The following is a 14,542-nucleotide window of genomic DNA, read 5'->3' on the forward strand; positions in this document are numbered from 1 at the left end:
TAAGCCAGACGAGGATTCAAAATGGCGGGAGAAACGAAATTGCGGAGAAAATGATCGCCGATGAATAAGCATGCAAACTTTAGACGTTTATAAGAAGGAAGAAGGAAAGATTTGGCAACGAAAACCATCTCCTTCTCCGGAGGAAGGGTAAAGCCATTCTTGGGTTTGTACTACAAAAACAGCTCAAAATAAATTGTGTTACCATTTGCAATTATTTTTGGAGAACTATTACATACGTTACTAACCAGTGCGCCATTGACGCTTTTCAAGCTAATCCGAGTGCTATTCACTGCTAACCAGAAATATAGAGAGTCTTTAGCCTGAAAACAATCTGTTCGAAGCCTGAAAAGCGCCACGGTTAGCCTGAATGGCGCCCCAGTTGGCCTGTTTACGATTAATTCTCTCAAATTGTATTGGTAACACGATAAGTGCATAGTCGTAAATTGAAAACGTTCTGACTGCTAGATACGGAGTATTTCAAAAACGCTGTCCGGCAACGGCTGCCTGACATCTAGACACATCGATTATTGCTTCCATTCGTTTGTTTCTCTTTAGGTTGATAGTCTGCATAAGTCATTCCACATCAAGTGCGTTTTCTTTGCAAGGAAGGAATATCAGATTTCTTCGAACGGCGTTTAATACTATTGGTGAAGCCTTTGCTGCCGGTGATCACCAAGGAAACATTTTTGTCTTTGATTTGGCCAAGAATAGGTAAGCTCAATCGATTCAGTTCATTGCATTTAGATTAAGGACTGAGGTGACTGTTTGATAACTATTTAACAAGTAGACTCGAAGCCTGCAAGGGCTACGGGTCAATAGCCCATGAGGCGAAGCTGAATGGGCTATTGACCCGTGGCCTTTGAGGGTGAAGGGTTCAACTGTTTTAGTATCACCCAACTAGTTGGACAGAAAAGGCAATAATAAAGTTAGCAAATGCAAGTTGAAGAAATATTTTTTTGGGAATAAAACAAAAGAAAGTGTCACGCTCGATTGCGCCAATTTCGCTACTCGAGGACTATTACTAATAGTCCTCTAGTAGCGCAGCCAATTAAAATGCAGGACTTGCATTAGCCCACCAGTTGGGTGATACTAAAACTAGATAGTAAAGCTCTGCATCAGTTACTTTCTTTTCTCCACTGCAGTTGTTTACTTCAATGTACAGAGCAGCTGTGTACGTTTCACACTGGGGACATTGTTTATTTATTACTTTCTTTATTTCCTTTTCTGCCTCACAGGTTCTCATTAATTCACAAAACAGGAACTCCATGTACTGCCATATCCTTCTGTCTACGGAGAAAAAATGAAGTGTTGGTGGCTCTTGCTGATAATTCTCTAAGATGTTATGATACAGGTCCATTAATAATAATAATTAATTAATATTAAAACAAATAGCATTATCTCAACTAGCCATTCCCATTCAATTCAGTGAACTTGCTTTGACCAATCAATCAGGGTCAATCTTACTTGCTTATCTTGGATAGAGTTAAAAGGCTCTTTATCAAGTTTGCAGTCTGCACTGTGAGATACACACCAAGATTTTATCCCTTCAGTCTATGGCCTAGGCATGACACATGCAGGCCATAAATGGTGGATTCAACTCTTGAAGCTCAGAGCTTGGAGTGAGAAAATGACATATAAGAGATGTATCTTAAACAAGATTGCCCTTATAAGAAAACAAAAAATATTTCAAGTTTAGACCCTGTCAAAATGGAGCAAATGCAGTGTGGCTGAGAGATATAACAATGCATATTAATTGCATTTTACTCGGGATCAACCTCGTTTGTCTGCAGAGTAACATTCACCTAACTTGGCGCTTAATCCCTTGTATTGAGAACAAATGACTGGGAAAATGTTGGGCAGGCAATTATGATTTGACTATTTTCATTAGCTTTGGCTCAAGTCAAGAAGAGTTATAAAAGTAGCCAGTCTTCAAGTTAGCACAGTTCACCAAGATCACACTTTGTCATTTATATTATTTTGATTCAGAATCCCATGAGTTAGTGAGCTGGATGAGAGGTCATGACTCATCAATTCACAACATATCAGTCCATGCTTCAGGACGTTATGCGCTAACATCATCTAACGCTGTAGCTCAACTGTGGGACTTGGACACCTTTTCTCGCAAAAGGACTTTAAATGGAGCCCAGACTGTTGGGATTCAGCAGGTTTGAATTTATGTAAACTCATTAATTTTATAAACGGCTTTTAGGAAAAGAAGTGTTTGATCTTAAGTTCAATAATATCTTCACTTGTTGTTATTTAGTTTCAAGGGTTTCGTTAAGGGCCAGGTACCGGGCAAATTGACCAGTTAGGAGGATGATTTTGCCTACCTTGTTTGACCAGAAAGTTTTTCTTTTAAAGAAGTTCAATTCAAATAGTTTCACCTGCCTTTGAAAACCAGTTGCCACCCTGCTGGAAATGTCAATGAAACCCCTGAGTTTCTCTAGTAATTATTATTTTTTTTTTACTATTTACTTGTGCAGAGTGAGCAACATTTCACCCTCTCTTTTTAATACCAAAACAATGCTCAAACTAATAAATGACAGGAACAAAGAAGATCATCGGCGTGGGGATGCTGTCTTGAAAGATAACCAAATTCTCAAAATTAATATGGATGTATTTCAAGTTCATAAACTGAAAGGATTTTGGGATAAAGTTTTAAAAAAAGACGTATTCTAAGTGGGAATTTGGAGGTTGGCGGAATGGCCAGAAGGTAACTCTTTTAATGTCAGTTTTTATTTCTGTTTAAATGTCAGGTCCTTTTCTTGCCACTGAGCAATACCATAGTAACATGTTTCAAAGACGACAGCTTGTTTGTTTGGGATTCAGAAACACTGAAGTGTAAATTTCAATTACCTGTGCCACCTGAAGAAGCTAAACAGCCCCATTACGGGGCACTAGCCACTCCGAGGGATGGACGGCTACTTGTAGCTGGAGGAAGGTAGGGTCTGCTGATAACAAAAAATAGAACAAAAATACTGTCAGAGGTGTTAAGTGTACAAGCTTTATTTGAACTCTTGGATGAGGTGCATTTAATTTATTGCAGCAAAATATGCTGGCAGTCTGCAATATTATTTTGCTGCCTTCGGTGAATCATTTTCTGCTGAATTTATACTGAAGTTTTCTAATTCAGACTAAAAACAAATCCATCTCTGTCATTTGCTTTCTATTCCTTCTGTTATCCTGCCTGCCAGTGCTGCTACAAAGCATTTTGACAAGACTGTTATAATAATGCTAAATTATTTCAATAATTATAATGATTATTTTTTGTATTTCTATCACCACCCTCTCGTTTCGTTCTGCAGTTCTTCATGTGCAATTATGCTAATATTCATGTAGCTTGCATTTTCCTTAGGTTGTCAGAAAGAAACTTCTTTTCTACAAATTTTAGTTAAAAAATTCTATATTTTTGGTGTCAAACTGTCAATGGCAAATACAGGGCTGGGTGTAAGCTGCACATCAAATCACATGTTCCATTTCCCAGGTCACGTTTCCTTCATGTTTGGAGTCTGGAGAACAAGCGTTTGCTCCATGTCATTCAACTTCCTGCAAGAGTGCGACTTGTGAGGCAGCTGGAATTTATAAGTAACAGCTTTGATGGAGGAAGCAGTCAGGTATCTAATAAATAAAATAAATACCTCTTACTAACCGAGTTTGAGGACCGTACTGTAAGTTACCTACCAGGTTTTTTCCCCATTGATTTATGGCCCAAGGGCAAAGTGCTTACAGTACAGACTGAGAAAACAAGGTTAATAACTTTAAGATATTTCTTATATTTCTAATGTGTCTGACGGTTTCGAGAACGATTTCTATTCACACAGAACAGCATTTCTGACGCACCTCGAAAGCAAAACGAGTCAATTTGAAATCGTTGTTAAGTGACTCTTAAGTTGTTAGCAGGTTTTTAATACACAATTTCAGAAGTAAAAGAAAGTTTTAAACCTTTACTTGCTAAATAAGCTAAGAACACTTGGCAATAAATCACAAAACATTTTGGCAACAAAAACAGCTTTAAATTTTAATGGCCGTACAGTAGAATATGGCCCTCTAAACTGACCAATCACAGCATGTGTACTAACAGTAACTAAGAGATATAACAACGTATCCAACAGTTCAACGTCTCAAAAATTTTAATTTAATGTAACTCTTTTGTTTTTACCCCTTCCTTAGACCCTAGCCGTGTTGTCACAAGATGGCATACTGCGTTTTATTGACATTCATGCTTGTAAGCAGTTATTCGAAATTGGAGGTGCTGATGAGGTACATTTTTATAATGATAATTTATTATTATTTTTACTGCCTGGTAGAAAAATATATTTTATGATACTTGCAGAACTTCACAATTTAATAAAAAATCTCCTAGTTATTTGCATCCTCATGAACATTATCTGGTCAATGCAACATAATTATTGAGTAACTGTTGAAAGTACTGCATGTAAGTTATGTTGATAAGTTATTTATTATAAATTCAAATCAACTTTTATTCATTGATTTATTTCCTTACTTTGATATTCAGGCATACTGGTATATAATAATATTGTGAGTAATGTAGCTTGTCATGTACCGTTTCCTTGCATTTCAGATGATAAATAACTTCAGTGTCAGTTCAAATGGCCGATATGTTGCAGCAGTAATGGACAATGGTAACATCAATGTTTACAGCATCCCTGCTCTGTCACAGCATTTTACCAAGGTACATTGAACAGTTGTAGTCAAAACGTATTGACTCTTGAATTTTGTTTGTCCATGGAGAGACTCATGACTAGTTTCCTTGCAATTTTTTTTTAACTTTGAGTATTTTTATCTTTTTTTTTTTAAAAAAAATTACATAGAGATGAGATTTTTATTTTGTAATACAGTGCAACCCCATTAATCCAGTCACCAACAGGCCATAACAATCTGGCCATATTAATGGGGTGGTCATATTAAAAGGGTTCTTTAAATGACTGGCTAAGCATTTTTTCAGGCCAGAATAAAGTAGCCATAATAACGAGGTGGCCGTAATAACGAGGTGGCCATATTAACTGGGTGGTCGTAAGGTGGGGTTCCACTGTATTTATTTCCCTCATTAAATACCTTCATTAACTATAGACCTTAGTTATTTACTAACAATAATATTATTATGGGCCCCAATTTTAATTCAGTAATGAAAGAGCGCAAAGTTCAGTCTATGTTCTACAGCCAAATGTCACATCAGATCAGCTGTTACAAGCGTGAATTCCTCCATAGCATGGAGCAACAAGAAGTTAAACTTCTCATCTACCAGGATTAGATGCCGATAATACACTCAGGTTGCCTCCCCTGCCCCCAGCATTTTTTTTAGGTTGCTCCTGGACCAGCAATTACCACTACCCTTGTACAGCAATCTCTTGGATGAAGAGACAGCCTTTGAGAGAAAGTGACTTGCCCAAGAATACCACTCAAGGACTGCACAGCCAGGACTTGAACCTTGGCTCTGTTGAACTTCAGTGTGACATTAGCCCACCATGACATCCTTAGGGAGTTTGGCTTTGCGGTTAATCAATGAACACCCATGACCATTTCTTATGCAAGGTAACCTGGCTGCAATCCTGGCCAAAATTTCTTGAAACACTTCACCCTGCACCCCTTACAATTTTGTTACCATGGATTGATTTCAACAATTTAGCAGATTGCATAAAACTGGAAAGGAGTGCATTCTGCAAGGTGCCCAAAATAAGAAGTGTTTCAAAGTTTATGGTCCATGACCAGAATTGTAATTTAGTTGATCTTCTATTGCAGCCACCTCCACCATTAGTCAAAACTGTGTGGGAAGAGAGACCATCGTCCCAGCAAGGTAACAAATCAGGTCGGTCACTTGGAAGTGCGATGACTAAAGTTGGAGGGACACCAAAAAGGAATAAGACTAAATCACCAGCAAGGCCACGTCTCCAAAATGTTGATGTGTCTGCAACCTGGACAAGTCCAGACTCAGGACTAGAGGTAGCTACACTTTAGTCTGCTATTTTACTTAGAACTCGTGACTTGGGCGGATCTAGGGGTGCAGGGGCATCAATCGAAGCCCCTAAATTAAAAAAAGTGAGACATTACAACACGCTGACTTGGCCTCAGAATGCTGGAAATCCCATTCCCAAGGACCTCAATTTTCAAACTTTTATGGGGGAGAATGCCATTGGACCACCTTACAGGTGAACACCTCCCCCCCAGCATGATGAATGAAAAGGACTGAAGTGCTCCCACAGCACACAATGTGTGCCTACCATTGACACTTCAGTTCTGACATAACAATATTGCCTGACAGAAACATTTTGATTCATTCCTCTATGAAGTTGCACTCTGTCAGACGTATGAAGCACTATAATTAGAACTGCAAAAATGAACAATAAAATAAATGTGGCATGTGGCTCCTCTTCATTTGAAGGGTTAACTTTTGTGGAGGGAGGAAAACCAAAGAAAATGGAGAAAAAGCCTTGGAGAAAGGCGAGAACCCACAACAAACTCAACCCACATATGGCACCAGGTCGGAATTGAAGCTGGGCCACATCGGTGGGAGATGAGCTTGTGCTCACACCACTGCGCCATCCTTGCTCCCCAAAATTTCAGAAACTTCATTTCAGAAAAAAAAAATAACTACCAATAACAGTTTACTGTTACTTACAGTCCGTGAACTTACATTACTTACATGCTTTTCAGTAATGCAATTTTCCTATATTTACATTACATTGGAAAGAATCATGAAGCTTCCAACCTAAAGGCTAATGTCAAAATTATTGATCACTGCAAGTAATTTATCACAGCTGACTTCTTCCCCCTACAGACTGAACTGCCTGAAGGGCTCAATCAAACCAGACTCAAGTCAATCCTTCAAGGCTATGGCGAGTATCCTGCTAAATACAGGTACAGTTGAACTTCTCCTTACTGGCAACTCGAGGCCTGGGTTGTTCAAAAGGTGGATAGCGTTATCCAGCCTTTGAACAACTGGGGCAAGATCACTAACAGCAGTCCCAGAGAAACCTGGATTCATTAAAGCGTTGCCTTCACAATATGGACACCTCTGCATTACAGACAGCAGGGCTGTAGTCAGAAAAAGATTATGAGTGAGGCAATGTATGTGCTTAAATTCTCTTCCAAGGTATTTAAGGTGTTTACGATGACTACATTTAAACACCACACTGGGATCACACCAAAAAAGGACTGAGGCCAGTGCAATTAAAATTTTAGAGCTACTTGTCTGAAGGGCAAATTGGAATTCAAGTTTTTTTGAGCCCTGCACTTAGTCTCAAAGAAACCCGGATTCATATAATGTTTACCTTCCTAATACAGACACCTCTGTTTTATAATCCGGTTCATGTACAATAAGGACACTTAGCCCTGCTGCTTTGTTGTCCATATTGATTGAAGATAATTAAGGAAGTTAACATATGAAAATCAGGCTAAAATGGTTCCTTAGCAGGCCCTCTACCTCACAGGCTCTTTGCTAGCTACTGTCTTTTCTCTGTCGCAGAACAACCCCATGCCAGACTCACCAGTCCAAACCCTCCCCTCCCTTCCTCCATGCCCTCACTTGCCGTCCTTTCTCTTCCTCTTCATCCTCAGCTAGACCTCCTTTTCACAAGCCTCACACTCTAATACATGTACTCCTGTAGTGAATTATATAGAGGTTCTTGCCCTTTGTTTTTCTCAGAATGTTTATTTGGCGGTCTCTTCTCAAACTTCCTGAGAATCATGCAGCTTACAGTAGTTTGGTGGATAAAGGAACTCACAATGCTTTTGCAAGGCTTCATGAAGAATATCCAATTAAAAGTAGAAAACTCCTGAGAGTTCTCCAAAGGTTAGTGATTGGCTCCAATTGAAGAGTTGCATGGAAAAACAGCCTAAGTGACATCTCGTAGACTGCAAGATTCTCCTAGCAAATTGGTTTCCACTTCTTTCTACACAAAGGAACATTTGGCGTGAGATCAAGAGTCACTTGGGGCTTTCTTAGATGCACCTCTTCAGTTTATGGTAGACATGTTTTGTGTGTTCTAGGATTCTTGCAAAACGTATAACGGAAAAAAGAGATTTTTTTCAGACTATCTGCGGTTAAAATATCATTTTGTGCGTTTTGGTATTTTCCCTTGTTCCGATGTATGGTAATTAACAATTATTCTACGAACATGCTTTGGATGTGAATTGATTATAATCACCTCATATCCAACAAGCACGAGTGGGATAATCATTTTATTAAAGACGCCCCCAAATTAAAATATAGAAAACTAAAATAAACAAAAATAAAAACGACCTCAAAAATTACGCATATGATGATGGCTAAGCCAAAGAAAACTCTTGAATTGCATTGTCCAACGATCCAGTTTTTAATAATATATGATAAATAAATGTACTTGAAACAAAGGAAAGTACAAAATTGTACCAAAGCTAATATTGAACCACGACATATACACCACCAACTTTAACTTTTGGGCGGGCAAACGTTATCTGTCATTTTATCAAACTTTGAAGTTTGAACACCAGTCGTGCAACGGTTTCATTCCCAGCCATCCCTCTTTGGTTGGAGCACGCTGTGTGTAGAGTTATTGACCTATTTCAATCAAACCAGGCCCCCTAACAATCGGGATGCACCACATCACGGACGACGAGCAAGGACGACTCCTTACGATATTTTTATTGCTAACCGTAACCCTTAAACTAGCCCTATCCTAACCTAACTGTCTGCCTAACTCTGAGCTAACCCTAAACAAAACTGGAACGTAACTACTAAATCCCAACTCCACGCCCGTAAGTTAGTCTCTCCACCTAGAGGTAAAACACCATAATTCTTGTCACCAACGGAAGACAACAGAACCTGGGGACAAGACAGATCGTGTAGCGTTTGATAATTATTTCCACGCGGCCAAGTAATATCCTCTATAGAGCATTTTTTCGTCACGTATTCATGCTTAAATACAACTGACAGTATTTGTTTTGTTTAGCATTGGCAGTGCAGGAGAGATTGTTAATGACTTCGTATTGAATTCGTTGTAGAACGCTATCAGCCTTAGCCCACTGGTCAGCCATATTTGGTGAAGTAGATTACCTGGCTCTGCTGTCCTTCCCATTTGTTAAACTGTTCCAGAACAATCAACTAATCTGTTTTGAGATGATAGCAACAATCCTGAGTAAGTCATTTGTTTATAGACAGACGGTTGTTCAAAGCCAGATTTCAGCACGAGTAATTAATAATTGGTCTTAACTTGGACTTAACATGTGGAACTGTTTTTATTTTTTGTTGTTTTTGTCTTTTTAACTTTGTACAGTATCAATAAATAGTGAAAATAATTTGATATACCGGGAACAAATACCTCGTTTAATTTTAATCTTAGACGTATTAAGCTTTAATTAGCCTTCAAACAACCAGACCTGATCTTTACAACCCTGATTTGTACTCTTTTCGTGCCTACAGTGGTACAACTCATAGTCAAACTGCTGTAATAATTTGAACGTAGTCGCTTCTGGCCAGTAACGGCAAACGTAAATAATTCTTTGAACCAATCAGAGGTCAAAGCAAGCAGAAACGTGTAAGCGCGGGAAAACGCACTGTTTAGTAAATAATAATAATAATAATAATCAAGTTGTACAGCCTTTTTAAACAGGTTCAGAGCTTATCAAAAGATAATTTAACGAGAATTTTGGCGTTTGAAAGACGAAAGTTTGTTGAGAATTTATCTAAAATATCACTTGCTTTCACGTTTCAATTGTATTTTTTTCTTTTTTCTGTTTTGTTTGTTCTGTCAGTAAACTGGTGTCAACATTGGTTTGAATTTTTCCCTAACCCTCCTGTGAACATTCTTGGCATGGTGGAGAATGTGTTAGTCCATCACGACAAAAGACTCATGCAGCATTTTGTCAACTGTAATGTAACATCACAGGTATGACCAAGAAAAGCTTCTACCTACAGTTACCACAGTCATGAACACAAGTACCATCCCAGTTGATGATGGTAAAACCCTGTCCCTGAGAATCATGCCAACCTGCAATATTCGTCAGGACGGTTGCCAAGAAACATGCAACGTGACGTATCTTCATTACGTCATACTCACGTGACAATTTTCGAAGAACTGGCGCCACGAAACGCCGCTTTTTCATTCGACTGAATAGAACAGTGTGCGAACTTTTTACTGCGTTAGATAAGTCCAGTTTTTTTATGACTGGCTGCTAATCCGCCAAACCTTTACGTAGGAATAACTGGCAGTCGTTAGCATTACTCAGATTATCTGAAGAAAAATAGAGTTATTATATAATGGCCCCGGATATACGTACTGGTCTCACCATTTTCCAAACTGTGAGCGTTGTTTCTATGCAGAAATCGCTCCCATGAATGTTTAGAACGAGATTGTTATCTTCAAAAGCAAAGGAAAACCTTTGTTTTAGTTAAAGTGATTGATGTACGCTGTGTTTACTTTACAATGCGTTGTAGTTATACGCCTGGCCATTGCTTCAGACGCTGTTATCCGAGGTTCTAACCAAAGATGAGTGGCTCAGGGCTTGGGATAACATTTTCTCCAATCATCCTTCATTCCTTCTTTTTGTGGTGGTCGCTTACGTCATTGTGTCACGCAAGGCTCTGCTGCAGTGCACGAGAAAAGAGGATTTTGAGGTTAGAATAAGTTCTTTGTTTGATGGATTTGAGAGTTTCAGAGTTGAAAAGCTACATATTCTCAGAAACAATGCAATTTTTTTTTTGCTATTAGAAAAGCGAAGAACCAAACGCAGTTTGTATTACTTAGCCCCGGTCCTCACTACGCCGGAGGAATTTGAAAACGCAATCATTACCGGTCATTTTGGATTTGTGTTTCGGTAAAACTCGGGCTGGCGAATATCGTGATTATCGTGACGTCATCGTTTACGAAAAGCTTCGTCCACACTAAAGCGCATAGCCAGCGTTTTCAAATTCCTCCGGTTTGAAGAGCGTTTTCGAGAAGCTCCGTTTTCGTGACGGATTAGTGTGGACAACAGGCCTAACCGGAGAAACAAAGCTCCGTTTTCAAATTCCTCCGGCGTTGTGTGGACTGAAATTTATCATTTTTTTTTTCATTATTTATCACACACGACGCATTCGACAGTGCTGATCCTAGCAGCATGCAGGACGCGTGTCACATATGAACCTAGGGAATGGCCTAACTCACCAAGAGCCCCTCTGTAGCTCAGTGGTTAGAGCGCTCAACCGGTGTCTGGGAGGTCATGGTTTCAATCCTGTCGTGGACTTAATTCTTTGTTGGATTAGTTCCCGTTCCAGCGGCAGCCGTGAAATTATTCTTAGTCCGTGGAAATTATCTATGCAGTATTATAACAATTTGTATCTTCGTCCCCAGTACTTCTTTCATAACCGAAATGCGGTAGAAGTTGGCTCGGTCGTCCGTGAAGCTTACCGTTTACAGGAGAGCACTCCGGCAGAGGTGAACCCCAACAGGATGTTGGAACCGTTCAGTCCACTGACAAGAGGACAGTACCCTATCTTTAACAAATATCCAAAGTTTGTTGTGGATTATCAGGTGAACTGGGAACTAAGCAAGATTCTACGTGAAAAATTCCTTTTTGATGACGTTAGTCAATAGACCCGTGTAGTTCTCTGATTGGTTGCTACTCTCGCGCGAAACTTTAAAACTACCAATCAGAGGAAACACGCGGATCGGCTTAGAGCTACGTCATCAGTTTGGAATGTTTGAAGTCTAATTGCAGACTTCTTCTCAAGAAGTTAGCAACTCTTCTGGAGAACGCTATCCTTCTCGTACGCTGTACTCAATTATTTGCGGACTGAAGCGCCACCTTTTTGATATTACTGGCTAATAAATATTCATTGTCTTAAGCAAATTGTAAATGTTCATGCATATTTTAATCAAGTGGTATATACCACTCTCACTGGAGAATGGTATACTGTATTTCATTGGGTATCCAAAGGCATACACGTGATGTGGTATACATCCAGTGATTGGTAGTTGACTTAATGAGTTATTAATGAGTTTGAGAAGTGAATAGCATCTTCACTTCACGGCCACATCAGCTCATTAGCTGCTCTTACGTTAATCACCGTGTATGAATAATTGCTATTAAGTGTCAAAGTGCTAAACTTTGACACTTAAATAAAGTGATTTTTTTAATCGATTTTATTTTTATTTATTTTTATTTGATTTTATTTGACGAGCATCTGACTCGTCTCTTTTATTGTTACTGTCTGGTAGGTCCAAGAAAGGGAGCGAATCCGGCAGGAGGAATTGGAGTATTTAAGACAAAGGTATGGAAAAGAAAAAGACAACACCCTATGCATCCACGCAGTAATGGGTAGCCGGTGGGGAATAGGCCATTTGCATGGTGGCGTCATTTGTATCGTATGAAAGCTCAATCAATTTAAAAGGATTTACACAACTCTTGATATTTGAAAGGTCTTTCAGTTGCACTCAGCTAAAGGTTCGAACAATTTTGAGAGAATTTCCAAGTATCATTCGTAGTGTAAACCCTTAATTGCTCTTGCATTCATACGATTACCCATAGTAAGTTATCTTTCTTGAAAACTTGTAAACCTTTGTTCAAATCTCTATGCAAAGAAATTCTCCGGACTACACCGCCTGTAAAGTTTACATTCAGGCATCCGTGGTCTCAAAATTGGCCTTATTTCCAATGTCATCATGTTCTCTTCATTTCTGGCATCCATTTTGAAGTGCGACGAATATTTTTGATTCACCTGACAAAATCACGTGACAGGTATCCGCTCGTGGCCTTATTAACAAAAGGTGTTCACGTGATGGAAAATTTAGGTCCCGTGCACACTACGCCAAAGGAATTTGAAAACGGAAGTTTCACTCTGAAAACGCATTAAATGTTTTCCGTCCACTCTACTCCAGAGGAATTTAAAAACACAACAATCACCAGTCATATTGGATTTGTGTTGGAGGAAAACCCGGTCGGGGAAGTCACATGATTACGGTGACTATATCGTTTTCGAAAAGTTTCGTTTTCAAAATGTTTTCCGTCCACGCGATAGCGAAAACCCGGCGTTTTCAAATTCCTCCAGTTTGAAGAGCGTTTTCGAAAAGCTCCGTTTTGGTGACGGATTAGTGTGGACAGTAAGCCGAACCGTAGAAATAAAGCTGCCTTTTCAAATTCTTCCGGCGTAGTGTGGATGGGGTCTTAGTCATTTGGTTGCACCTTCACCGCAGTAATTTTTACAGCTTGTATTAACACAACGTGAATCGAAGAGGCTTGACATTGGATAGAAGAAGTCGGTAAAATTAGCGCAAGACAGGGCCCTTAACTTATGTGTCACAGAGGCACCTCGAGGTATGAACACAACGATAGAACTTGCACGTTCAACGTTAACTATTCTGTGCTTTGATTTGCTTGCAGACAGCTGGCCCAGGAGATGAAGGAAGTTGCAGCTCAGCGGCAACAAGAGGAGGAAGCGTTTTACCGACAGCAGGAGCTCATGATAGACGCCGAGAATCAGAGGAGAGCCATGATCAGCAAGGAAGAAGAAAAACTTGTCGATCAGAGAAGCAGGTTTGTAAAAAAAAAGGAATGAGTGGTTTCACATGAGTACGTATCTCAAAATGTTAATTCCCTTTATTCAATGTCGTACATTTGTACGCTTTGCATCGACCTGGTAAGAGTGAACTCAGTTAAGAAGGAATCCAAGTTCGAGTAACAAGTGAACAAAAAACTTTGTACTAAGATTATTTACATCGTATTGCAAAATTCTGTGCGACTGTTTTAAATATCTTCTAAAAAAATCATTTCTAGCAACACCAAGTGTTGAAAACAAATTTTGAACTTCGTATGGAACACTTGAAAGTACTGATGAAATGAAACTGATCATGAAATTTTACCTGTGTTGGCACAATTTCTCTAAACTATGAAGTTTCTTTTCTCGAGTTACCATGGGAAATTGTTTTCGATGTTATTTGAGGCAACTATTTATATCTTTAACTTTAAGACAAATTAAAAGACTGTAAAATACCTGGTACCAGGTTTTTGTCTATAAAAAATTGAAATTGCTCGATATCTTATCGGATTTCGTCTTAAATTGTTATCACCCTGGGAAGCCGGGGGGAGACATTTCAGTGAACGTTAAGTGTGTAGTGTTTATCAGATTGCAGGCAATGAAACGAGAAGTTCACTTACGAGAACTGCAGCTGCTGGACGCTGTTCGCAGGCGCTTCATGCATCATCAACAGACACTGAAAGAGGCGGAACTACAGAGACTTGACGACGAAATTGAACGTAAGGTTAGTGAAGACACAGGCCACCGAGTACCGTAGGCTGGAAAACAGTTTGACGCTTGGAAATATACATAGTGGTTCTCTTTAAATGGTATGAGATTCTAAAGGGACAACGTCCTGGCAGATTATCAAAAGTTCGCTTTCCTAATTTCCTTATATCGCCAAACTTAACCACAATCATGGACAAAAGTGTTGACATATTTGAACAAAACAAACGCTTTCTATCGGCGTCCTTCCGTAAATGGAAAAAACATCTTTTTGTCGAGCCAAACTCCCCTCTCCCCTTTTCAATGTTGAAACGCGCTCCGTGGACA

At 39.3% G+C, this 14,542-nt stretch overlaps 1 protein-coding gene across 1 annotated transcript in view; it reads left to right on the forward strand.

The window, feature by feature from the left end:
- Positions 1-14,542, forward strand: part of LOC110048133 (TBC1 domain family member 31-like) — a 21,800-nt gene continuing 7,258 nt past the window's right edge. The window contains exons 1-18 of the mRNA XM_089297260.1: positions 1-147; positions 556-711; positions 1,236-1,351; positions 1,987-2,165; positions 2,757-2,941; positions 3,485-3,614; positions 4,171-4,260; positions 4,583-4,693; positions 5,761-5,961; positions 6,797-6,876; positions 7,664-7,810; positions 9,001-9,134; positions 9,751-9,884; positions 10,433-10,612; positions 11,328-11,507; positions 12,195-12,247; positions 13,357-13,509; positions 14,099-14,234. Coding sequence (XP_089153386.1) covers positions 71-147; positions 556-711; positions 1,236-1,351; positions 1,987-2,165; positions 2,757-2,941; positions 3,485-3,614; positions 4,171-4,260; positions 4,583-4,693; positions 5,761-5,961; positions 6,797-6,876; positions 7,664-7,810; positions 9,001-9,134; positions 9,751-9,884; positions 10,433-10,612; positions 11,328-11,507; positions 12,195-12,247; positions 13,357-13,509; positions 14,099-14,234 — 2,442 coding nt within the window. The 5' untranslated portion in view covers positions 1-70. The remainder of the gene's footprint in view (positions 148-555; positions 712-1,235; positions 1,352-1,986; positions 2,166-2,756; positions 2,942-3,484; positions 3,615-4,170; positions 4,261-4,582; positions 4,694-5,760; positions 5,962-6,796; positions 6,877-7,663; positions 7,811-9,000; positions 9,135-9,750; positions 9,885-10,432; positions 10,613-11,327; positions 11,508-12,194; positions 12,248-13,356; positions 13,510-14,098; positions 14,235-14,542) is intronic.

The sequence above is a fragment of the Orbicella faveolata genome, unplaced genomic scaffold, assembly GCF_042242905.1.
Source record: "Orbicella faveolata isolate gen_17 unplaced genomic scaffold, um_ofav_v1 contig_3, whole genome shotgun sequence".
Classification (NCBI taxonomy): domain Eukaryota; kingdom Metazoa; phylum Cnidaria; class Anthozoa; order Scleractinia; family Merulinidae; genus Orbicella; species Orbicella faveolata.